This window comes from Hyaena hyaena, unplaced genomic scaffold (genome assembly GCF_003009895.1).
Source record: "Hyaena hyaena isolate Hyena2069 unplaced genomic scaffold, ASM300989v1 scaffold_51, whole genome shotgun sequence".
Lineage (NCBI taxonomy): Eukaryota > Metazoa > Chordata > Mammalia > Carnivora > Hyaenidae > Hyaena > Hyaena hyaena.
In genome coordinates this window covers 2,487,951-2,515,587 of record NW_024080683.1, presented here as the reverse complement: position 1 = coordinate 2,515,587, position 27,637 = coordinate 2,487,951, and the positions used below count along the sequence as shown (strand labels likewise).

The 27,637-nt window shown below is 38.8% G+C and overlaps 1 protein-coding gene across 10 annotated transcripts in view; it reads left to right on the top strand.

Annotated features, from left to right (window-relative positions):
- RFX3 (regulatory factor X3) overlaps positions 1 to 27,637 on the top strand; it is a 287,161-nt gene that overhangs the window by 173,269 nt on the left and 86,255 nt on the right. For all 10 annotated transcript variants that reach the window (XM_039230866.1, XM_039230864.1, XM_039230860.1 and 7 more), the window contains one exon: positions 13,408 to 13,666. In XM_039230866.1, the coding sequence (XP_039086797.1) occupies positions 13,408 to 13,666 (259 nt within the window). The remainder of the gene's footprint in view (positions 1 to 13,407; positions 13,667 to 27,637) is intronic.

The window sequence follows — 27,637 nt, the reverse complement described above, 5'->3', positions numbered from 1 at the left end:
ACTTGAACTGTATTTGGAAGCTGGAGTGAGAAAACTTTGTTGGAAGGCACATGTTTCTAAAGGGTATATATTTGGGAATCATGGTGTTGTGCCTCACAGTGAGGCTAATTAATGTCTTATATGATAAGAGTAAAATTCCTCGGCTGTCAGAAGTCTTGAGGTTGGTTCACAAAGGCTGAGCTCTGTAATGACCAGAAGGTTCTAGAAAGAACAGCACCAACACATCTTAGTCTGGCCTTCAGCAGTCGTCAGGCTAATAGACCTGCCTCCCATGGAGTGCTAGGAAGCCCCAGACTGCCTTCAGTTCTGCGGTGGGCCCGACTTAACGGTACGGAGCACACCTCCTGTCTGCCTCGAATAGCTCTCTGGCTTCAACGATACATGTACCTGCTTTAACCCCTTAAAAAAATTTTTTTTAATGTTTTATTTATTTTTGAAAGAGAAAGAGAGACAGTGTGAGCAGGGGAGGGTCAGAGAGAGAGGGAGACACAGAATCCAAAGCAGGCTCCAGGCTCTCAGCTCGCTGTCAGCACAGAGCCTGACGCAGAGCTTGAACCCACAGACCGTGAGATCATGACCTGAGCTGAAGTCTAAAGCTTAACCGACTGAGCCACCCAGGTGCCCCTGCTTTAACCTCTTTTGTCCGTTTTTGAAAGTGTTCCATCTCTGATAAATGCCTGGTCCCTCTCTTCTTGTTCACACTAAAACTTCTCAGGATTGACCGCATATTCTTCAGCCTCTGCCATGTTGGCTTTCTTCTCCACATTACAGTGAAATTGCACTTGTCAAAGTCATTGGGGACCTCCAGCTGTTAAGTCTAATAGACATTCTAGATGAAATTTCCTTCATCTCGAACAGCCAACCCCACCAGCTATTTTCTCCTTGAATCACTAGCTCCTTTTCTTTCTTTTTCTCTTTCTTTCTTTCTTTCTTTCTTTCTTTCTTTCTTTCTTTCTTTCTTTCTTTCTTTCTTTCTTTCTCTTTCTTTCTTTCTTTCTTTCTTTCTTTCTTTCTTTCTTTCTTTCTTTCTTTCTCTCTTTCTCTCTTTCTCTCTTTCTCTCTCTCTCTCTTTCTTTCTTTCTTTCTTTCTTTCTTTCCTTTCTTTCTTTCTCTCTCTCTTTCTTTCTCTCTCTCTTTCTTTCTTTCTTTCTTTCTTTCTTTCTTTCTTTCTTTCTTTCTTTCTTTCTTTCTTAAATGTTTATTTATTTTTGAGAGAGAGACAAAGAGAGTGTGGGCAGGGGACGGGCAGAGAGAGAGGGAGACAGAGAATATGAAGCAGGCTCCAGGCTCCAGGCTCTGAGCTGTCAGCACAAAGCCCAGCACAGAGCTAGAACCCATGAGCTGCAAGATCATGACCTGAGCCAAAGCCAGATGCTTAACCAGCTGAACCACCCAGATGCTCTTCATTTTGGGTTTTCTGACTCTGTTCTTCTGTTTTCTTCCTATCTTGCTGGATCTTCTTCATTCTTATTACTGGCCAAACAAGTTTTCTGTGCCCTAAGTTCTGTGTACTTCCCCCCACTGTTCTCTACCAGAAACCACATTCCACATTTCCTTCACAACACTTAATGAGGAGCCGTCTTTCTCATCACTGTTTTTAAGTTACCTCACGTTTGCCTTTCCCCCGCCAGAATGTAAGTATCATGAGGGCAGTTACCTTGGTTTTGCTCCCCATTCCTTATCTAATACCTAGAACAGTCATAGGCATAAATGATAGGGGCTCAATCTATATTTGTTGAAAGAATTAAATAAAAGATGGCATTTAATGACATGTAAGACAAGAACAGGTACTTGGCTGTTTTGTCTTATTTATTTATTTTATTATTTACTTGTATTGTGAATTTTTTCTCTCTTAAAATTTATTTTGTCACAGTACAGTTGACACACAATGTTACGTTGGTTTCAGACGTACACCACGGTGATTCAACATCTCTCTATGTTGCTGCACTCACCACAGCTGTGGCTGCCATCTGTCGCCATAGTGCCATCACAGCGTCATTGACTGTATTCTCAGTGTTGTACCTTTTATTCCATGACCTGTTCATTCCATCCCTGGAGGCCTGGATCTCCTACTCCCTTCCGCCATTGTGCCCATTCCCCCACCCCCTTCCCCTCTGGCTACCATCAGCTTGTTCTCTTTATCTGAGTCTGTTTTTGCTTTTTGATTGTTTCGGTTTTTTTGATTCCACATCTAAGTGAAATCATGTGGTATTTGTCTTCTTCCATATGACTTCACTTAGCATAATACCCTCTAGGCCCATCCGTGTTGTTGCAGATGGTACAATATCCTTCTTTTTTAAGGCTGAGTAATAATCCATTGTGTATACATACCACTTTGTTATCCATTCACCTACGGATGGATACTTGGGCTGCTTCCACATCTTGGCTATTGTAAAGAATGCTGCAGTAAACATAGGGTTGTGTGTATCTTTTTGAATTAGTGTTTTTGTTTTCTTTAGGTAAATACCCAGTAGTGGAATTACTGGTTCATATGATATTTTTAGTTTTAGTTTTTTGAGGAAACTCCATATTGTTTTCCACAGTGGCTTCACCAACTTACATGCCCACAACAGTGCACGAAGGTTTATTTTCCCCACATCCTCACCACGCTTATTTCTTTCCCTTTTCATTCTAAACATTCTAACAGATGTGAGGCGTTATCTCTTTGTGATTTTGATTTGCATGTCCCTGATGATGAGTGATGTTGGGCATCTTTTCATGTACCTGTTGGCCATCTGTATAACTTCTTTGTAAAAATGTGTATTGAGGCCTTCTGCCCATTTTTAATTGGATTATTTACTCTTTTTGGTGTTGAGTTGCAAATGTTCTTTGTATATTTTAAATATTAACCCCTTGACAGATACATCATTTATAAATATCTTCTCCCATTCAGTAAGTTGCCTTATTGTTTTGTTGATGATTTCCTTTGCTGTCAAAACCTTCTTATTTTGGTATAGTCCCAATAATTTATTTTTGCTTTTGCTTCCTTTGCCTGAGGAGACACATCTAGAAAAGGCCAAGGCCAATGTCAAAGAAATTACTACCTTTGTTTTCTCTTAGGAGTTTTATGGTTTCAGTTCTTACATTTAGGTCTTTAATCCATTCTGAGTGTGTTTTCGTGTATGGGGTAAGGAAGTGGTCCGGTTTGATTCTCTTGCATGGAGTGGTCCAGTTTTCCTAACACCATTTATTGAAGAGACTGTCTTTTCTCCCTTGTGTATTCTTATTTCCTCTGTCATAGATTAATTAACCATATAAACGTGCCTACGTTACAGGCTTATTTCTGGGCTCTTCTTTTCCATTGATCTATATGTCTGTTTTTGTGCCAGTATCGTATAGTTTTCATTCCTGCAGCTTTGTAGTGTATCTTGAAATCTGGGATTGGGATACCGCCAGCTTGTTTTTTCTCTAGATTACTTTGGCTATTTAGGGTCTTTTGTGGTTCCAGACAATTTTAGTAGCATTTGTTCTAGCTCTATGAGAAATGCTACTTGTATTTTGGGAGAGGTTGCATTGAATATCTAAACTGCTTAGGGGGTAGTATGGACATTTTAGCAATATTAATTCCTTCAGTCCATGAGCATGCAGTGTTTCACCATTTGTTTCTGTCTTCGGTTTCTTTCATCGGTGTTTTTTTGGTTTAGAGCACATGTCTTTCACCTCCTTGGTTAAGTTTATTTCTAACTATTTTATTCTTTTTGGTGCAGTTGTAAATGGACTTGTTAATTTCTCTTTCTGCTACTTTGTTGTTAGCGTATAGAAACACAACTGATTTCTGTGTATTGATTTATATCCTGCAGCTTTACTGAAATGATACTCTTGTTTTAAATACGTAGGGGAAAATGATTGGAACTGAATTGAGATGCTGTTAACATGTTTTTTGTTTTTTGGTTTTTTTTGGAGTGGGTGGGTCTTTTCTTCCATTACAAAACATTTTTGTGTGTATGTGCATGGTTCGGTTTTTGTTTCTTCTTTCAAGTATCTAATGCTGTATTATTAGCCATCATTACAGTGCTGTATATTAGATCCCCAGAACTTACTCAGTAACTGAAAAGTGCATTTTTTGATCATTGTCTCCCATTTCTCCCACCTCCAGCACCTGGCAACCACCATTCTACTCTCTGTTCTTATGAGTTAAATTTTCTATATTCCACATATAAGGGAGAATATATCGTACATATCTTTCTTTGTCTGACTTACTTCTCTTAGTATTATGTCCTCAAGGTTTATCATGTTATTGCCGTGGCTGAATGATATTCCATTGTATTTGTATAGATGTACACCACGTTTTCTTTATCCATTCCTTCATCTTTTGATGAGCAATTTAGTTTGTTCCCATGTCTTGGCTGTTAGGAATAATGCTGCTGTGAACTTGCAAGGGCAGATACCTCTTTGAGATACTGATTTCATTTCCTTCAGATATATACCCAGAAGTGGCATTGCCACAGTCTATAGTAGCTCTGAAATAGACACATGGACCACTGGAATAGAACAGAGTGCCCAGAAATTGCCCATGAATTCAAGCATGTACAGTCAACACATCTTTGACCAAGGCACAAGAATATACAATAGGAAAGGCTAATCTCTTTGATTAATGGGGTTGAGAAGCACCGGATATCCACATGCAGAACAATGAAATTGGACCACTCTGTTACAGCACTCACAAAAATTGAAATAGATTAAAGACTTAAGTATAAGCCCTGAAACTACAGAAGCCCTAAAAGAAAACATAGGGTGAAAGCTTCTTGACATCAGCTTGGCAATGATGTTTGAGATTTGACACCAAACAGAAACAGAAATAAACATGTGTACTCATTAAACTAAAAGACTTCTCTGCACAAAAAGGAAACCATTAGCAAAATGAGAAGGCAGCCTACCAAATGGGAGAAAGTATCTGTATACCGTATATCTGAAAGAAGTTGACATCTAAAATATATAAGGGGCTCTCACAACTCAATAGCAGGCAAATAATCCTATTAAAGAATGGGCTAAGAACCTGAGTAGACATTTTTTCAAAGAAGACATACAAATAGCCCACAGGTACATGAAAAAGTTTTCAGCATCACTAATCATCAGGGAAATGCTATTATCGAAAAGACAAGAAGTAACCAGTGTTGATGAGGATGTGGAGAAAAAGGAACCCTTGGGCACTGTGGGTGGGAACTTAAATTGGCGCAGCCATTATGGAAAACAGTATGAAGTTTCCTCAAAAAATTAAAAATAGAACTACCATTTGATCCAGCTCAGTTTTTCGTATTTACAAATTTAGACCAGGGACCACTCTTGGATCAAAATCCTTTATGATCCATTTCAACCAAAGTTGTTTTAAGTCCATATGCTCTTCCCTGATTTATGTTGTCAGGACAGATGAAGTTATTACGTGTACCTTTTGGGTGATCTTAAGAACGACTGTAGCATTGGAAACTTTAAAAATTTTATTTTAATGTTTTTTTTTATTTATTTCTAGGAGAGAGTGAGAGAGAAAGAGTGAGCATGGGAGGGTCAGCGGGAGAGGGAGTCACAGACTCCAAAACAGGCTCCAGTGCTGTGCTGGCAGTCAGCACAGAGCCCGATGCAGGGCTCGAACCCACGAACCGCGAGATCATGACCTAAGCGAAAGTCAGACACTTAACCGACTAAGCCACCCAGGAGCTCCAACATTGGAAACTTTAGTAATGCCCTCGGGGTTCGCTGCGCTAGACTATAAAACTCCTTAAGAGAACAGCAGACTTGAGACTTTCAAAAAAACTCAGACTAAAAGAAGGAATAGTTGTGAAACAGTACTTTTTTCCTTCATACCTGTGAGATATGGGTTGCACATTTTTAACATCCTTCTGTACAGTGGTTCTCAGAGTCTCACAGACCAGCAGCACTGACATTACCTGAGAACTTGTTAGAAGCGCCAGCCGGGTTCTTTAGCGTCTGTAGGAGTTTTGGGGGCAGGGGCTAGTAATCGGTGTTTCACCAAGCCCTGCCAGTGATTCTGATGGATGCTCAAGTGTGAGAACCACATTCCTTTATTACAGAAATAAAGAATATTTAAGTACAAAGTATACATGTCCAGTTATCTGCATGCAGTGGTAATAGGATGATATAAACTTAAAGTAATAATTTGAATACCTTGTACATTATCAACATGTATAGTAATGAAAATACTATGAATGAATGATGTATTATTCATTCTTAATGACTCATTCATTCTTTCATTTCCTCCCTGGTTGTTTTGGCAACAAATCAGGCCAAGTGTTTTATTAATGATACTGAGTAGTATTTCTTATAAGACTTTATATTTAACCTGTTGTTTTTTGTTCTTGGGTGATAATAAGAGGTTAAGTGTTGTGTCACGTGTATTCCTTTCTGAACTACTGTTTCCCCCTTGGTGCCTTTCACAAAATGGATATGTCACCTTGCTGTTGCATCCTTTGGCTTCAGTCTGACTTGAAGCATTCAAGAGAAGATCTGTTTCTTTTTTTTTTTTTTAATGTTTTATTTATTTCTAGGAGAGAGAGAGAGAGGCAGCATGAGCAGGGGAGGGTCAGAGAGAGAGGGAGACACAGAATCTGAAGCAGGCTCCAGGCTCTGAGCTGTCAGCACAGAGCCCGACGCGGGGCTCAAACCCACGAACTGTGAGATCATGACCTAAGAGAAAGTCGGACGCTTAACCGACTAAGCCACCCAGGCGCCCCAAGAGAAGATCTGTTTCAAAACTCAAGTCATGCACGCCAGCCAGCGGAGATTATATACCGTATTGAACACAGTTTGTGGTAGGTTCCAAATAATGTGGGCCCTTCCGTGCCCGGCATTTGCGATACACATAAAAACTTCATAATGGAAAACTGTTGAAGGCAAGGCTCTTGATTTCAGGCAACAGAAAGCAACTCCAGCTTATTTTGCTTAGAAGCAAAACACGGGATTTATTGGAAGGTATTAGTGACTGAGAGAATCTCTAAGAAGTCAGGAGTATATGACTGAGAAAGGTTGGGTAGGAACGTAAGGGAGCACCCAGACCATAGACAAAAACCACATCTGGGAAGTCCAATGGGCCACTGCCGCCACTAGATTCTGCTCATGACTGTGTAAGAGGGGGTAACAATTCTGTTTTTAAAAATATGTTTGTTTATTTTTGAAAGAGTTGTGCAGAGAGAGAGGGAGACAGAGAATCCCAAGCTGAGCCCGACATGGGGATTGAACTCCCAAACCGTGAGATCATGACCTGATCCAAAACCAAAATCAGTTAACTGACTGAACCACCCAGGCGTCCGAACAATTCCTAACCCATGTGATTCATCTAATGCCAATTAAGTGAGATAATATATCCCCCGTCTTTAAAAATAATTCCCCCTAGTTTCTAAATTTTCCAAGTTCCCTGTGGTGCCCTCAGAGTTTTAGAAAATACTTAAAAAGACATTCTGACTGCCTTCAGTTACCTATTTCCTCGACCTAGTCCAGTAAAACAAATATTGCTATCAGGACACTGAAACATTTTTCAATAAGATCACTTCCCATCATGTCTCATGAACATGTTCCAGAATCATTTCACGTGACTCACATGCAGCACTGGGCCCTCTTTGCCACGCCCTTTTCTCATGGCTTCCAGTTACCTCCTTGGCTTCAGGCTTTTTTTCTGGTTATTTCTCTAGTTGGAACATTCCTTCGCCTTCCCGGACCCAAGCCTCCTTACGCCTGCCCCAACTTAATACTAGATTCAGGTTTCTTACCTAGTTCATAATGGTGTTTTTCAGACTTTGTAAACTATCATCCACAGTTAGATGTACATTTTACATTCACGTAAATGCACACGTGAGCATACGCGTACACATACCATGTATTTATAGGTTAGAAACAAATGCTTCTCAGAATAATTCTTCCCCTCCTGATGCATAAAATGCTTGAATGTTGGCTGGCTCAGCTAGTCGCTCTTTGTAATGCTGTTGTGACCTATTAAAATTGTAAATGTGACCCACAGTCTTAAAAAAATATTTAAACTGTTTGCAAGTTTAATTTTTACCTACGTTTTAAACCCCATTTCTTTCTAATATCCTTCTCATTTCTAATTTCTTCCTAAATATCATGATCTTTGTTGTGTTGCGGATTTTCACATCCCGTGCTCTCTTCTTGATATGGTTTTCTTTCTGCTTTCCATAGCGCGGACTCCTTTTCCTCTTTAAGTTTTAAGCTAAATATCTCTTCTTTGGGGTAGCATTATGTGACTACCCTAATATGCCCCCTTCCATTTATTATGCTTTCATATTCCATTTTTCTTTCATGAACTTAAGAAAATATCTAATTATCTTATTTCATTTAGTTTTGACCACCTACTCCTTATATAGCCCTTAATGGCAGTAGATGTCATGTCTGTTTGGTTCCTTTTATTCTGGGTGCCTGAATAGATGCCCAGTAAATATTTGGTAAAAGAATGTGTACAGAGTAGCCAGTGAAGGATAAAATTTTATACCAATGTAAGATATTATAATGCTCCACATTACCATATTCCATCCTTATAATAAATGTTATGGTAATAAAACTTGCAAGATATTTTATTTCCTTAATTTACCATTTTCGTGCCTTCACTTAATTTTAGAGTTGACTGGCTTATTGGTGGGAGGGTATTCAAAACCTGGATAAAGCACAGAGCACATAGTTTGGAGATATTATATAGCTGGACTTGTGGATAAGACACTCAAAGCTAAAGAAAATGGATAATTGGTTGTAGCTGAGGCAAACTGACATAATCATTCTAGTAAATAAGCAAGCTGGGAATATTCAGGGTCATGCTTAGTCAGAGTTATGCTGAGGCATGATGGGATTCAGACAGCAGTCATTTCCTGAATTCAACAAATCTGTCCTGACATTCACATAGAACCTGATAAGAGTCCGCTCTGAGGAAACTTCTGTCCGCAAGCCTGCACATACCTATGTATTTACATTCATTACTGGATACACATACAGAACAATGGGAAGTTCTCTCTTCTGCTGTAGAAAGAACACAATACATTATTTTCATACCAGTCAATGGCAGTCAGTAAAGAACAAGCAAAAGAGAACACGGGGGCATTTTTCAAATGTGCACAGAACTGCCTGAGAATTTAGCTGTTTCTGCAATGTGCACACCAGAAATAGTAAGCTGCTTTCAGTCTGATATGCCAAATATTGAGTAATTTTCTGGAACATATGTTTTGGAAATTGGGGGGAGGGATAATGTGCAAGCCATAACTTACATGTATTCGTTATACAATATGAAAGATAGGCTGCTCTGAGGTATCTGAATTAAAGAGTTATTATGTCTACTACTTAAGAATGAACTGTGTGGGCTGTTGTCTGTTTTTTTTTTTTTTTTTTTTGGTTGTTAACCATAAGTTTTTCAGTGTTTATCCAGGAGCTTAGAGCATGTAGACATGGCAGAGATCTTTAGGAGTTTCCTGTGCATGGTTCTTGTTTTGGCTCCAGACACAACTCCAGCATTGGGTTAATGCTTATCTTCCTAACCTTTAAAAGGACAGGGACTCAGGATATTGTGGTCTGCCTCTATGATCCACTTTGAAAGTCCCCCCCCTTTCTACCGTGTTTATTTGTGAGAGACAAATTGAGAAACAATTCATGACACTTCATTTCCTCATAAAATGTGTCCTTCCCTGTCTCCCCCCCCCCCCCCACTGAAATTGTCAGTCTTTACCCCACTATGTGTTTGTGCAGTAACCTTTTCCCTTGTCACGTCGCTCATGATCAGGTAATGAGGATGGTTCATGGATCAGGCACATTCTTCAGTGACTTTCCCTTTTTCCCGTTCTTTTCTCACTTTCTGGCTCTCAAGTCATCTCTAAATGCTAGAAGGAAATGGGAAAATAAAAGTCGGTTGCCATATTTTCATACTAACTTGAGGGCTATAGAGATTTTATATTATCTGCGGTGCATTTGTTTGTATTGTCTTTGTTGACTGATAACTTAGTATGTAAAGGAGGCGTGCCCAACATAGAGTGATTCAGATTCCTTGGCGGGTTTCTCTTATGGTAGAGTAGCGATCTCTACTGTACTCTTGGTTGTACTATGATCGTAGAACCTCTAAAATCCAAGTGCGAGGTGACTAAGTATCCTCTGGAAGAATCCTTCCTTGTCCATCTCTCCTTGTTTATCGCTGCGAGTACATGTCTGCAGGTTGCGTTCCCAGTAAGAGAAGAGGGTGGTGTGGTGCTAGGAAACAGTGGGCTCAGGTCTGAGGAAATCACAGGCAGCCCCAGGAAGTTCATACATTCCCTCTACCACCTTGTAGAGGTTTGTTTTTTTTTTTGTCCCCCACAGTCATTCACAAATATTTTTGATGTACATAAAAGTTATTTTTTGTGATGAAATGATTGCAAGCATGGGCTAAGTGCAGACTCCAAATATTTTTTTTTTTACTTGTTGTTTGCTTTGAGAAAAGCTATGTAATCTTATCTAAAATTACTCACCTTGTCTGTGAAATAGAAATTAGAATAGTACCCATCTCAGAGTTGTGATGAGGATTAAATAAGTTAATATCTGAGAAGCACATAAAATAGTGCCCATTGCATAGGAAATGGTCAGTAAATATTAACTATCATTAACTATTTTAGGTTTCATGTGCGAAATCAAGTTAGTGCTAGGAGCATACACAGTCATTTTGTTTGGACCATGAAAAAGAAAGCCAGCACCATACTCACCTTTGTGGAAGTATTTATTGTCACATATTTATCTCTGTAGTTTACTTGGCTTTACTTAAATATCACCAAAAGATTGTGTTTTGGATAAATTAAAATGACCACATTTCTCTTTTTACCTAAATTTGAAGTCAGTATGGCTATTATTTATTGTATAAATGTGTAATGAAAGAAATATAAATGGACTTCCACTTGGGAAACAGAGCCATGATGATGTGTATAATTTAAATGGCATTTCTCTGTGTGTCAGAAAGTATTCTCTATGGAGTTATTTCAGTCATCACCCCAAACTAAAATTTATTCTTGGGTCTGTGGTAACTCTTTCAGGAAAGCAGTAACTACCAAGGGGAGAATACTTTTGGAGCTACTTTATAAATTATATTACGAGCATAATTTGTAATGGGTTTAAATGACCTGCTTTAAGTGATACCAAGACATCTCAGAATAGTTGACATAAATTCTCATGTTTTAATAAAACAAAGATTTACATTTTAGAAATCTATGAAAGTGGCTATTATGTCACATATACTTTTAAGTAGATTCATATTTTTATTTGTTCACTAGTGTGCCTGCTAGGTACCAGCTAGTGCGTTAAATGTTCAGGGCACAGATGCGAGTAAAATGTAATTTCACAGGAGTACAGAGACATGAGGAAATTAGCACTCGGTGTATTAGGAGCTATTTCAGGTTTGCACAGCATGTTCGGAGAGTACAGGGAACCAAACGGAACAGCCCCACGGGGAGTGGCCACAGAGGGCAAGGGGTACAGAAAAATAATTCTGGGAGGAATCAATGAAAAGATCGGTGTGGCCTGAGTGAGGAAAGCGTTTGAGGCCCTGGCTAGTCCCACGTCCAAGATCACGTGAGCACCAGCCCTAGCAGCTTTCTCGTAAGGCAGATCAAAGCTCAGAATTTCTTCTGAAGGCCAGACAGATTCATGGAGAAGTTTTTAGGAAAACCTTTATTTTCAATTTTGAATTTTAGAAGACTTCCTCTGGTAGCAACGCTGATGATAGATTGGAGGAGGACCAAATTAGAGGAAGGGAAACCAGTTAGGGGGCAATTATAATAGACAATATTGTGAGCGAAGGCAGGGAGTATGCAAATGGAAAGGAGGGTTGAAGAATTCTTTCAAAGGTAAAATTAGTAAGACGTACTGACTGATATCAGGCTGGATGAGGAAAGAGTCAGTAATAATTTCCAAAGCTGAGCATGGTGGTGGTGCTCTCCGCTAAGACGGGGACTATACGGAAAGGAGATAGAGATGGAGAATTTCTTACTAGTCGTATGTTACATGTTACACAGGAGGCTTCCCGTTTATCGTGGGGTTTCCTAGTAGAGATGCCGGGTGGCTGTTACAAACCAGATTTTCAGTTCTCAAAAGCATAATCACAAAGTAGAGAGAGATTACATTAGGTAAGATCATTTACTGGGAGCATGGTAAAAACGGGTGATCTGAATAAAAATGAGGAGAAAAAAAGCACTAAAAATGGAGACCTCAGAAACTCCTAGTACTGAAACTGCCAGAAAGCGGGAGCTTCCAAAAGGTTCTTGAAAGGTAGTGGTGGACAAAGCAAAATAAATAAGTAGATAGATAGATAGATAGATAGATAGATAGATAGATAAAAAGAAAAAAATAAAGTGGAGAAGAAATGCTGTAGAAACTTAAGAAACGAGAGAGGTTAGGACCGAGAGACTTTATATATACATAGAGAATATTGAGAACGTAGACACCAAACCGTCAGGAGTAGCTTGCTCTGGAGTGTGGCAGGTTGCAGAGAGTGATGATAGAACTGGGGGTTTTAATTGGATATTTGAATTTTTTAATAAAAGTATGTTATACTTCTTTGTACTTTACTTTTGCAACTTGTTGTGAGCTTCTGATTATTTCAGAACGAGAAGTGAAAAGCTAAAGTCAGGTTAAAATGTAAGTTACAGTCCACTGGAAATGAAAAACAAATCAGGCAGATACGCTACTTATCGCAGCTGGAGAAGGAAGGAAGGGCGCCATGGAGTGGTCAACAATGTTATGCTGCAGACTGGTCAAAAAGACAAAGATTGGCAACAGCCTTTTGGCTTGGTATTTAGATTTGGTCACGAGTGACCTTATTAAAAGCAACTGCAGTGAGAAGCCAAGGACGGAAGCTTAACTATACTTGTTGCCAAGTGGAAAGTGAGGACATGAAGGGCTGCCATAGTCTCCTCCAGGAGAAATCTGAGTGTGAAAGAAGAGGAGGCAGAGAGAGGGGCTGAGGGTCCAGAGTGGGTGAACTCTTTGCTCAAGGTCTGTGTGGTGGCAAGAGAGAGAACCATGCCCCCTCGCTTGGTTTGAAGCCGCTTGCCAGTCGCCCAGGAATGGGGAATAGCAGACGAGCTGGCTGCTCAGCCCCTTTTCTAAAACTGGACCCACAGGCAGTGTTCTCAGGAATCGAATACGTCGTTCAGCGAGGTTTCTTACATGGACGAGACCTGAACTTAACTTATGTGCCGGAGGTAGGCACTAGCGGAGGGCCAAACAGCTCTCAAGTACAGAGGGGCGTTGAGGTGCTTTCATTTGGGAAGTCAACCCCACTATGTCCGGAATGAAGTTTTGTACAAAAACGCAAAGCTTTCCTTGTTCCAAAGGCCAATAAGCCAACTGATGTACGTGAGTCATATATTCACACTAGAAAAGACTGATGAGATGATAGAAATAAGCTACTAAATTGCTTCCTTTCTCCTTCTTCTTCTAAAGCCGAACAACAACTTATCCTTACACAGAAACGCAGATGTACAGCCAAAACACTGGAGGGAGTTACTTTGATACTCAAGGGAGTTCTGCGCAGGTGACCGCCGTGGTTTCGTCCCACAGCATGGTGGGCACGGGTGGTGTTCAGATGGGCGTCAGCGGAGGGCAACTCATCAGCAGCTCTGGAGGGACCTACCTTATTGGCAATTCCATGGAGAACTCTGGTCACTCAGTGACACACACCACTCGGGCCTCCCCAGCGACAGTAAGTATTTGAGTTTTGATTTGTTTCATTTAGCTTCTTGGTAGCCCCTGCGGTCTGTGTTCCTCTCTGGAGGGGAGAAAACTACACAGACTGGGCTGGGCAGGAGTGTTTCGAGCAGTTTCAGCCCTGTGGCATTGTCCAGCCTGTGGTGCATGTGCTATTATTATGCAGGACGATATTGAAACTGTGCCCCACAATTATGTGCGTTGGGAAGTTTTTATCAATAATGGAAAGACGGGCAAGTCTTACTCGTTAATGCCAATTTTCATAGGCTTCAGCGATATCCAGTAAAATACTTTAAATTTCTACGGAAAGAAATTTCTTTTATATTGCGTTGACACTGGCCTATGAGATAAAAGCCAAGAAGAAATATAGAGAGTAAAATACAACTTAGTTTGGAATTTCCCCGAATAGTAATATTTATGTTAACCGTCGCCAGAGAAGTTACATTTGCAGAGTAGCATTTCCCAGACTTTACATATTTAGTTTGGCCATATTCATGTAACCTCTACTGTTATTTATTTAATGTATTTTTAAAATTGATTCACTCCTAAAACCTTGTGTAATTTTTTCCTAAAGTATATGAAAACCCATACCTAAATAGTAAAATTAAAAGTGTTTACCCCAATGTCATATTATAAAGTCACTTTGCATTCTACCTTAGAGATTTTGGAAAGCCCTGATCTAGGTGATTCCAATGAAAAAAAACACCCATGTTGGCTCTGATGATAGGCGTGAGGAAGAACACACCTTACGTATTTGAATTTTCAAGTTTTTAAAATTTATGAAAAATATTTATTTTGACATAAGAAATTTTCATGTGTTGAAAGGCTGTCACAGAAGTAGTGATAAAAAGCTGTGCAGAATTTAATATCCTCAAACCCTGTGTCCCGAAGTTCCCATTCTCACCGCAGCTAAGTAGAGAGTGTTCACTGAGAACCACCTGGCGAAGGTGGCAATGGAGTTGATTTTGTAGTAGGTGCATCGTGTAAAGGGGAGCTGGGGACTTGAATTAAGTGCATTTCGTGATCTTACCGTATGTTTTGTTCTTACAATGAAACAGAGGTAGAAACAAATTTGGTAGAAAATAATTACGAGAGGCTTTACGTTTCTCATTGTACGGATTTTCCTCAAGATATAGTATGTACTTGGTAAGTATTTTGTACACAATTTTTTGGTTGGTAATCAATACACGTGTTCATACATCATTTAGTACCTTTTCCCTAATCCATTTCTTAAAGCCCATTGTATGTAATGTACCATTTCCTACTAATATCAGAACAGATGACTTAGCCATCCTGAGGGAGAGCTCTTTTTTGTACTTTTTTCTTTGTGTTTTGAAGCATTTCTTATGTGTGTTTGTCTTTTGCTTTTAATAACATTATATGTGGCATTTCTAAACTTTTTTTGTCACGCCAGGATATTTATATAGATTAGGAACTAAATCATGGCTTCTCTGGACCTCAGTTCCCCTAGTAGTAAAATAAGGGCTTAGTTAAACTAGATGACTTCCTAATTTCCTCCCAGCTTTAAAAATCCCAATAGTTACAAAGTAGTAAAATAGTAAAATGTTCTAGATGCAAAAATAACTCCATCTTTAATAAAAGGAAAAGAGGTAGGTAGATCAGGGGCCAGTACATTATAGTGCGCCTCATACGAGTCCCCCAGAAAGTCATTTCAGTGGAAGGAGAAACAGTTGTCATTTATCGAGGCCTTAGGAAAACTGAAAAATGGGGAGAAAGAGTTCTTTCCCACTTTGCTTTCACCCACCCTCTCCCATGCTGGCATACCATCTGGCCCTTCTCGATCCTTCTCCAGGCTTCTCTGCTTGCCTTCACACTGAAGGCAGCCTTGCTGTTAAGCATCTTCATCCACTCCGTGTGGGCTTACTAAATTTACTAGCGTTATCGCTGAGTTAATGAAATTGATTATTCTGGGTCGTGGCGATCCCGGTACAAACGTAACAAAGGAAGTTTTATAGGTTTTGTTTGGTTGGTTTTCTGTGTAGACTGTGCAAAGTGGCATTGCCCCTGAAGTTATCCATTACACAAATTTGATGTGTGATTTTTATTATGTTACTTGGTAAATTAAACTAACACTTAAAATAGTTGAATTATAATAACTGGGAGTAGTAGAAGCCTATTAAAAAAAACACAGTCACTTCATAGTATTCATTGTGTATATTAATTTATTAAAAATTAATATTTAAGGTTTTCATTAAGGATGTTCTTTGGTAGCTTGTTTTCTTTTTTTACAAGAAAATTTCCTTTTTAGCAAAAGGTGTAAAAAAGCTATATAAAAAGATGGCTTTTGCTTGGAAAACTCATAAGGTGCCTCCTCAAAGCACATGTGAGGGTGTCCCTTGATGGATACATAGTGTCTAAATATACATCTGCTAATGTTTATTGTATTATCTTGCATTTATGACCAAAATTTATATTTGCCTTAGACTCCCCCTCTCGACTGCACTGAATATCTTCATCTCCGTCATTCGCAGCTGTGTGCAGTTTCACATCTGTTAGTGTAGTAAAGTTAACAAAGTTGAAGTGCCGTGAAACCTATTTAAGATTTTCTACTGTTCTCCTTTTGCCAAATGTTAGAAAATTTGTGGCTTCTGATTGTTGAGACGCCTAGAACTCGAGAAATTTTGAAAGATGCCATGTCCTTAAAGGGAATTTACTGATTTTCAGGTATCTTTCTCATTCTCTGTAGACCCAAACAAAGAATGTGTGTGAGCACAATATCTAACCCTCGTTGGTCACGACTCAAGCCATTTGTTTCAAACATTAAGCAGGGCTCTGCCATTGAAGTTTATTTCTCTGGCTGTCATTTAGTGTTCAACTTGTCACCTGTGGCATGCCTAACGCAGCTGACCAGGTAGCAGGAGCCTCTGCTCTGGCCAGAATTCCCTCCTGGGAAATAGTCCACTGGGCTGCTCCTTAAGAGCTACAATAAGTGGAATATACAGTCAGTTAATTCAGTTGATGTGAAACTAGTTAAGTTCGAGTTCTTGGGAATAACACAAACCTTTCAGTTCGTTGGCAGCAAGGTTTCCTGTTTGGGTTCTCAGAATAAGTTTAGTAGGAATAACTTCTGAATCAAAGGAAAGTTTACTCCATTGTACAAACCAATTCCCAGGATGTGCCAATAGGAATGAAAAGATAATTTTAAATTGATGCCATTACTAAGAAAAATAAAGAAATAGCACTTGAAATCTTTTCTTCCCTAGTCTAATATTCACCATACAACCATCTTTCTTATACTAGAAGGATCTCTGAATCATTAACAGAGAATTTGCATTTGAACATAGGATTTCCTTTAGTTCTATACCTTAAAATGAAAAAATCTTTTATATAACATGTTTTATTATTTGATCTCTGCATTGTAAAAATGTCCAGATTTCAAGTTACTTAGAAATATCAGAACTTTCTCAAAGATTATGATGGTAACAAATACAGTTTTATTTTATGAATATACTATGGTATAAACTACTGATATTCAGATTTGGCCAAAATATTATTTCTCCTTTTACTTACTGTATTTTTTAAAATTTGGTCAGTGGAGTCAATGTGTATAAATTTTATATTACACATATATATGTGTTTTACTTACATGAATGCGTGTATACACACATTTAATAGGCATTTCCTGCTGATAGTATTAAATAAGTGTCAAAAAGATTAACATTGTTACTGGAACATCACTGGATGTGAGTTTGGCTAAGCTACTACCTGAATAAATGTTTTACATTTTATAAAATTGATAATTCTAGGGATCTGTTTATTGTTAATATATCAGTGCCACATGGACATTATGGCAGAATAGTTAGTTTCAGCCACAGCTCTAACTCATCATATACTTTGATCTTTCTCCTAATTGTATCACCATGAGTTTTCCTCATATGTCTTTATTCACTTAAAACTCTTCTGTTTCTTCATTATTTTTCTGTATAACCCCACCATTTGTAGTTTTTAGAATTTTGGAACCTGAACCCAATTTGCATTTGAGGCTCAGAAACTTGTGATTGTAGTTAGTGATATTTTTGTGCTCATCACAACATAGTTCTACCAGACTTTATAATAATTAACAATTTAAGAAGCTTTATTTACTCACTTCTCTATAAAATAACATTTGTGTTCTTATAATTAGATGGTTATTTATGGAGGGTTTTTTTTTCTCTTCTTGTTAACTAAATAAGATTACATTAATCATTTTTTTTAGACTGTGATATGAAAGCTAATTTTTATACCTTTCTATATATATATACTTAGTGATTATATATGTTAAATGGCTCTTGCTAAAAGTAGATCCCACCAAGAGGCACATGGAAAATGTGTTGAAACTAATATTGTTCATACCTCTCCCTGTTTTGATAATGTAAAATATAATTCCTTTGATTTACCTGGAAGAAAATCTGAATGTCCATCTGCTGCTATATAAATAAGACTCTGGTCTAGCTTATATAATTTATAGAAAGTTAAGAATTTGTTTAAGGGCTATAGATGCTTTTATTTCCTTATTTTGGGGTTTACATGTTTACGGATTTGATGTAAGGGAATTTTTTTTCTAAAAAGATGAATGAATGAGGTGCCGGGCTGACTCTGTTGGTAGAGTGAATAACTCTTGATTTTGGGCCCCACATTGGGTGTAGTGATTACTTAAAAAAAAGAAAAAAGAAAAAGAAAAAAAAATGAGTGAATATGTTTAGTGCCTCCAGAAAGTGCTTTTGCCCTTCTTATTCCTTTGCTGGAGTGGTACCAGTGCCCATTTATTCTGTTTTTTTAAATTTGTGTATATGCATTAGCTACATATTTTTAAGTAGCACAGCCCAAAAGATCTAGGAGTATGCATGATGCAGTGTTCTCCTGACTCTGTTCTTCAGGGTTTTTCCTTAGAGGCAATCAGTGTGTCCAGTTCTTTGAGTATCACACTAGAGGTATTCTGTGAATACACTAGCAGAATGTTTTTCTACTTCTTGTTACATTTTAAGAAATATAAATAATAACGACAGTACTGCCTCTCACTTGTTTTTCACCTAACAGTGTACCTCAGAGACTTTTTCACATCAGCCCTTCAAAGCCTTCCACGTGACGGAAGGAGCTAGACTCCCCATCTCTCTTACCAAAGGGGAAAAAAATGTTAAAATACTGTTGGATATGGATTATGGCTATAGAGAGATGGAAAAGCAAAATAGTCACATGAGATTAAAATTACTGGTTTTTCTTTAAAATTTTTTAATGTTTATTTATTTTTGAGAGAGACAGACAGACAGCGTGAGTAAGGGAGAGGAGCAGAGAGGGAGACACAGAATCTGAAGCAGGCTCCAGCCTCTGAGCTGTCAGCCTAAAGCCCAACCCGGGGCTTGAACCTGTGGACCCTGAGACCATGACCTGAGCTGAAGTCAGATGCTTAACTGACTGAGCCACCCAGGCACCTCAGGTTTAATTATCACATATAAAGATACGCTTGGAAGAAAAATCTTTTAATTTAAAAGCGTGTATAAATGATGCATGCATCAGTTATTTTGTATATTAATATTTCATATATTACAGACCTCGTAATTTCTATTTTAAATGATTTTCTTAGTCTTCCAGGTAATCCCAACGATAAAAACATGAAACAGAGCACTCTGCTTATTTTGGCAGAAGCGTCTGTGTCCGTTAATGATCTTAGCATTTCCTGTTTTCCTGTGTCCTGTTTTCTCTAGGCCACCTTGAGCCCCCACGTGAATCTCTTCAGACAGAGCACCCTGAATCTTCTACCTCCTGTGCTAAATCCTAAATTGACTGAAGGTTCTGGGACCTCATTTTCAAAGCACTTAATAAAATGGGACTTTGAGTGACTGGTGGCCTCTATCACTTCATCTAAATTCCATTCAGCTGTCAGTCCGTTCCACTCCGCTCCAGCCTTGACGATGATAAGATCTAGAGGCAGTAATTTTACGGTTAAGGCTGTAAGACATTCCACTCCTAGAAATCTTGATAAACTAGAAGGTTAAGACAAACAGAATGACAGGGGCCTTCAGCCTCTCCTGAGCCTAGCTGATGGATTCCCCTCAGTTTCTAAAGCAAAAGTATAATGAGTTATTTAAATGTTTAGCGATTTCCTAGAGAAGCAGCATTGCAGAACACAGGTCTGTTATATAATGTGCAAGAAATGGCTGGATTCTATTTCATGTGAAATCGAGATCTAGGAAGTTTTTTTTAAACAAATTTATTTATTTTGAGCGAGAAAGAGCATGAGTGGGAAAGGGTGGAGAGAGGGAGAGAGAGAGAGAGGGAGAGAGAATCCCAAGCAGGCCCTGTGCTGTCAGCACAGACCCTAATATAGGGCTTAACCTCACAACTGTGAAATCTAGATTAGGAAGGTTTAATGATATTTGTAAATTCTACTTATAAATATAGGAAGAAGCTATGTTCCAGGTGATCTCTTGTATAACTTTTGCTTTATCCTTGTATTTAGGAGTGAAATTTCAAATTAATTTATTAGTTTAAACTACTCTAGATATTGAAGGAAAAAAATCGTGTTTCATTCATGAAAACCAGGTAATTCAATAAAGTATGAAATGTATGAGTGGCAATTAAAGTACACTGTGGTCTATGAGTTACGTGAGTCATTAGACCATAAAATCTTTTTATTAAATTTTAATTCCAGTATAGTTAACCTACAGTGTTAGATTAGTTTCAGGTAGCAGTATAGTGATTCTCCAATTCTGTACACCTGGCACTCATCACAAGGGTACTCCTTAATCCCCAGCACCCATTTCACCCCTCCCCCCACCCACCTCCCCCTGGTGACCTTCAGTTTGTTCTCTGTAGTTAAGAGTCTCTTTCTTGGTGTGTGTCTCTCTCTTTTTTTCCCCTTTGCTTGTTTTTTTTTTTCTTAAATTCCACATACGAGTGAAATCATATGGTTTTTGTCTTTCTCTGTCTCACTTACTTCGCTTAGCATTATACTCTCTAGCTCCATTCATGTTGCAAATGGCAAGATTTTGTTCTTTCTTATGGCTGAGTAATATTCCATTGCTTATATATACCACATCTTTTTAATCCATTCATCTATCAGTGGACACGTGGGCTGCTTCCATATCTTGGCTCTTGTACGTAATGGTGCAGTAAACAAAGGGGTGCATGTATCCCTTTGAATTAGTGTTTTTTGGTTTTTTTCTTTTTTTGGAAATACCCAGTAGCGCGATTACTGCAGTGTAGGATACTTAGACCCATAAAATTTTTATACTGCCTCTTCCACTGGCCATGTCTTTTCATTTAATGAGGGAAAATAGAACACAATGCCTATGACCAGTTACCAGTTTTCAAATGAGAGAGAATTTCTCCCATGTTCCCATGTTTATCAATTTATCCTCCAAAAGCATGTGATTCGATTGCCCCTTTCTCAGCTTGCATAACTATAGTTGTTTTTATTGGCCATAGAATTATCTGGTTTCTTTTAAAATCTAGCTATTGTGTTTGATTATAACTGTCAGTACCCATACAGTTCACTGGCTGTGAGTTTTGTAATCTAACTATAGAAAGGTAGAAATAATTGTACACATTTATTTTAAATTTACTTATTATAAGTTTCAGTACCTTACCCATCTGCATTGTAGGAAGGAAGATGTGAGTTCTTTAATCGTGCTTTCAAAATTACAAGAAAAATGTCGTTAGATAAGAAAAAGAAAATATGAAAATTGAAAGGAAATAAGGAGGCTAGCATTGCAGATGATATGATTGTTTACCTGCTAAAACCCTAGAGAACCAAACAAAAAACTATAACAATAAGAGAATTTAGTAAAATTATTTTCAATGAAATCACTAGCTTTTCCAGATACAAGCAACAGTGATTAGAAAATATGAAAGCCAAGATCTCATTTGTAATAAATTTAAAATGTACCAGATAGTAAATGAACAATATTTGTATAAGATCCAGCTGTGAAGAAAGTTCCTGAGGGACACAAAAAGAAGTTGAATAATTGAAAAAGAAGTTTCAGTATCAAACATTTTTAACCCTCGTAAGTTAACTTTAATATTTCAATATGATCCCAGTCAAAATACCAATCGGCGCTTTCCTTTTTATGAAAAAGACTGCTTATGTAAATGAATGTGCAAGAATAGTGAAGGAAATTTTATGAAAAGAGAAATAATGGAGAATAATGTTAACAGCCCTATAGTGTGATTCAAACGTATTATAAAATGATAATAATTAAGACAGAAAGGTCAGCACTTGAGTAGATTAGTATAGCCCAATGGGGGCTAAAGACCATAAAGAGGCCAAATGTCTGTAGGAATATAGTGTATGATAAAGGTAACATTGCCTGTCAGTGTAGAAATGACAGATTATCAATAAACGATGTCTGGGACAACTGGGTAAGTAGAAGAGAAAATTCCGTCGGTTCCATACATTAACTCCTTACACAAAAATTAATTTCGCTTGGATGGAAGAACGCATCGTATTACTATCCTTTTATAGTGGTGAAGCTGATGGGTAATTCAGAAGCTACAAAGAAGAGCTGGATATAAAATCAGCTACATAAAAGTGAAACCATTCCACGTGACTGAAACTACGGTCAAAACACGGCAACAGGGCAAGAACGACGTAGCATAAAGTGTGGAGACATTACATCTGAAGAACTAATCTGCTTAATATACAGACCGCTCTTATAAACCCGTCAGAAAAATAAAAAGGCCAAGACATGAGTAAAGTATATGAATGAGCAGCCCACTGAGAAGGAAATGAAAAGTAAACCCCAAAGAGAGACTGTGGTTTAGGTTTCACACAGGTGAAGCTGGAAGACTCAGGAAGCCTTACCCAGGGTAGAAAGAAACCACACTTGTGTGATAGGAATGTAAACTGGCACAGGATTGGAAGCCACTCTGGAAGTTTTTATAAAAATCGATGATATACATACCCTTTAACCCCCAGAGAGTACTTCTAGTAATTTATCCTAACAGTGATACTCTTAACATACGTAAAATGCATAAACAGCCGTATTCCACTGAGGGTTCTTTATAATAGAAAAATTGAGAAAAGCTTAACTGACCCATCAGCAGGGAAGTAGGTGAATAAATTTTGGTACATCTTTGTTCAATCAGTGGGATTTTCTACAGCCAGTCAAGAATGAGGAAGTAAGTGTATGTACTTACATGTATATGGAGAGACATACGTTGATGTAGATATATAGAGAGATGGAAAGATCTCCATATTATAAAAGGAAAAAGCAAGAGGTTGTGTTTAAATAGAAACCTACATTTGCATATGCTTATATAAGCACAAAGATATCTCTAGAAGAATGCATGAAGGAAAAAAAACACATGGAGGCATGTGAATACATTATCTATTAAAAAAAGGGATTTATTATTTGCAAAAATTTCAAGCAAGCCCTTGATGATTATACAGTGATCTTTTTGGTCATGTCTCCCAAATACATTGTAACCCTGCCCCGTGTAAAGACTGTCATTGAGGTGTCACGACTCAAATTAATCCTTGTTCCTAGGTTTTAGAAAAAGTCATCCTTTATCAAGAAAGTTGGAAATTCACAGAACGGAAACTGGCATTGCATTTAGTAAAGATTTTTGGATCTATTCTTAGTATTTTGGAGCGAAAGTGAATGTCTTCTTGTGTTTGTATTCATGTCTTGATTATTTTCCTTAATCACTCACTCACTCACCCCTCTATTGAGCCAACCCTGCGGACCAGGCTCTCTGCTTCTACAGCATGGGTACTGGAGCCAATTCTGGTCTCCCAGAAAGCTCAAAGGCAAAAAATGTAAATGCATAAACTTCTTTTAAGTGATGACTTTTATCTTCTCTCTCACCACATTAATTTTTAAAACACACAATGTTTTATACACACAATGTGTTATAAATTGATTAATTTTAGAGTCACCAAAATTCTGATGACCTTCTGATTATACTGCTAGTATTAATTGTAAAACTGCCTAAAGGTTGGGTTGGATTGGGTAGGAAGAGAATGAAACAGAAGCAAAAATCCAAATAATACTTCGACTTCAAAGTCACTCTTTAATAGAGTTAACCAGCACCATGGTAGGGGATGCCCATTACCTCAGTGTTTACTGCAGTCTGACCCTGGCAAAGAAGAAAAAAAAAATTTTGAGAATATTTTAGTGCACTATTCCTCCAACTTTAGTGTGCATTCCCCATGGCTTTTGACTCAGTGTGGGGAAGGGCCCAAGGTTTGCATTTTTTACCAGCGCTCAGGTGATTCTGATCCAGGACCACGCTTTGAGAAACTCTTTGTTTTAGCAATCATATAGACGAACTACAATGTAAAACATGTTCTTAATACTGAGAATGATCTGCCAAAGGCAGATTTGGAATCTCATTTATACATTTGCAAATATAAACTTGGCCTTGAATCCTAACCCTGAATTCTAATGCAGCAGGTTCCTGAAGGGTAATTCTAGCCCTGAGTGCTTATGGAATAGATGTCTCAGAAAATAGTTTTATTGTCATGCACTGATAATGCCAGTCTTCTGGGTCCTGGTGAGGGTGGTGTGGTGTGGGCTGTACAGAATGATCAGAGGAGCCAAAACAACAATCTTGGTCTCAGTCCACCAACCTAAATCAAATATTCAGAACACATTTAATTTATGCAAGGTTTTTTTTTATCCAAATGGTTTTTTTTTTTCCTCATAAATATTTCAGAATAGCTTCAGGTGGTACAAAACTGCCAAAACTTCATGTTGAAAGGCTAACAATTTAACATTTTTCTCTCGATGTCATAAACTTATGTGGACAGAGAAGATTTTATACAGTGAGACATTTGCAAGACTTGAAACCTCTTGGCTCTAAATGCTTAGTGTGTAAGATTGAGATTTCATCTTGAGCCACTTTCTGGTTTAAGGGGAGACGCAAACCAAAGCTAGCTAGGAGTGTCATCTGGACACTTTTTAATTATTTTTTTTTAAGCCTTAAAAGAGCATGTCCTGACCCTGTCAGAATTAGGCTTCTCTTGAACATTGGTTTGGTGTGACGTATTCACACGTTGATTCCTGAACCACCTGAATAGACAGCTCAGAGAGCGAGCTGTATTCTCTTCAGAGCATTACTGTCTGCAGGAGACATCGCTAGATGGCCCAAGAGGCATCTCACGATCCTTAGAAGAAAGGACCCAGTGACCCGCAGGGAACTGATTTAGCTGGTTAGTGCAGAGCATTCAAAGTTTGGGGGTTACGGCCCACAAAAAGAAATACTTTTATCCTGTGGCCCAGTGCCCACACACACACAATACATTTCAGGAGTATACATCTTCACACACAAGTGACTGACGGAAACCAAAGTTCCACAGAACAGCACTTACCCACGCTCCGGGCAGGGCCTTCCAATTAGTTTCTACTCTATTGGATTTCCATAATTTTCTAAAAATGCTGACCAGGACCCCCGTCATTGACGTCATAACCCGCTAATGGGGTGCACCTAACATTCCGAAAGGCACACCTTTGGGCAGATTGAAGAGGAGACCACAACCTTGGCAGTACCTAGATGAGAGACCTGGACGCAGTCTCCGTTGTTTGGTGTTCGTTCTGCTGTTGTGCGTTACTCACCAGTGTCCCGCGCCGTGCTCTGCAGACCCCTGTGATGGAGTGATCGTAGAGACTAAATACAGAATGACCGTGTTCTTTCCTTTGATGTTGCTGGTTGAAGGGCTTCCTGTAGGACCCCCCCCACCCATACACCAGAAGGATGTCATTGCTAACAAGCATAAAGGTGGTGGCTTTGTGTCATGTTAGCAATCACACGTATCTTTTCTGAACACAAGCCACCAAGTAGAGATACTTCTGCCTTACTTAATCTCAAATGCAAACAAAATGTGAAGTCTTAGAGTTCAGGGGAACAGTTACCCCAGAGGAAATTTCCAGTCTTTTTTTTTTTTTGAGAGACAGAGAGAGCATGAGCAGGGGAGGGACAGAGAGAGGGAGACACAGAATCCGAAGCAGGCTCCAGGCTCTGAGCTGTCAGCACAGAGCCCGATGTGGGGCTCGAACTCACAACCCTGAGATCATGACCTGAGCTGAAGTCGGATGCTCAACCCACTGAGCCACCCAGGCGCCCCTGTTTTTATTTATTTCTGAGAGAGAGACAGCATGAGCAGGGGAATGTCAGAGAGAGAGGGAGACACAGAATCTGAAGCAGGCTCCAGACTCTGAGCTGTCAGCACAGAGCCCGATGTGGGGCTCGAACTCACAACCCTGAGATCATGACCTGAGCTGAAGTCGGATGCTCAACCCACTGAGCCACCCAGGCGCCCCAACCCTTTCCTATTAGAAAGTAAGTCTTGTTTGTTAACAGTAAACCATTTGGCAAATTTTAATTTTAGAGACTACTGTGTAGAAGGTAGTTTCATTTGATATATTTGATATTTTGATTTGAGATTTTCCCACATGATTTATGTTTACATAAAATGGAAAGGATAGTGAATTTTTTTTGACATTTTAATTTTTATTAGAATGTACTGGAAAAAAACACTAGACTCGGCACACAAAGATTCAGATTTGAGATCAGTCTCAGTCAAGGGATAGTGAATTTAGAGGGATAAATCTTGTATTCCAGTCTGCTACTTAATACCTAAGCAATCGCATGAAAGTCCCTCATTCCCAGAGAGCCTCAGTTTTCCAGTCTTTGAAAAGGAGACGATATTGCTTGCCTTTTCCATTTCACAAAGTTGCTGTGAAGATCAGATGAGAATTAATGTAAAAAAGGTTTTATAAACCATGAAGCATTATATTACTTCTATTTTTAAATTATTTTCTTTCACAGTTCTAGGAAGGAAATAGTTTCTACCAAGAGACCCATTTTAATTATAGTGGCAGTTGAATATATCAATCTTGACCTTTCGTCTTTAAAATAGATTAAAAAGCCATTTTAGAGTCAAGAGAATATGCCTTGACCTATAAAGACAATGAATAAGGTGATAGAATTATTCTTTTTCCTTCTGCCTTATTAGCATATAATGGAATGACTGGTTGATACTTACATTAAGAGGAAGTCCTAATTGTCCACATCTGTGCTACTCTATTTGAGCCCCTGCTTGTGCATACATAGATGGGTATATAAATCACGTGTCCAGAGGTCTCTCTCTAGCTCCATGTAACCTGTGCAAAACTCCACACCTCTTCTCATTTCGCTGTGTTTCAAACTGCAGTTTACCTTTTTGATATTATCGTCCACCCCTGAGAAGATGCTGTGCCCCAGCCAGCCTTGATGACTCGTACCCACAGTATCTGTGAGTGACCTAGATTTTACTGAAGATTTTATAGGGGGAACATCTGAGGGTTAGCATCACGCTCTCCAGAGCACAGTTTCACAAAGGCTCTTTGCACCTCCTTGCTCTCCAGTCGGCCCATTCTTTCCGCAGGTGAGGTGAATGTTGACCTCTGTCTTCCCAGATCCCCATCTTCTGTAAATCCCTTGACCCTTGAGGCTGGGAGCATCCTGTAATAATAATATTATATGCTCTAATAAAATAGTAAGGGCCCATCCATAATATAATATCAGGGGGAACTATAAATACCAATTATAAATAATAATGGGGAATTATAAAAAATGGATAAAATGGTTTTTTTTTTCTGATTTCAATTTTATCTTTATAAATATTCGCTGCCTAAGGAAAAAAAAAAAGTACAGTATTGATCCCTTCTTGGGGCTTGGGAAAAGAGGATAGAAACAAAACATCTCCAGACAGCGTCTGACCCCTCTTCCCTCCCCCACCCTCCTTTGCTAAAGGCGTGGGTGGGACTTCCCTCTGAAGTCCTTTTTGGGGACACTGATTCTTGGCTGCTTGTGGCACAAGCCGCCACGTATCCCTGGCTGGTTGGAGACTTTCCACCTGCCCTTGATTCCAGCGAGGCAACAGCGACACTGTAGTGGCTGGGAAAGAGTTTGAAGCTGGGGCTCGAGGCCACATGTATATCATACTGTGTATCTGTCCCCCCATCAGGTAACAGGTGTCCTTCGT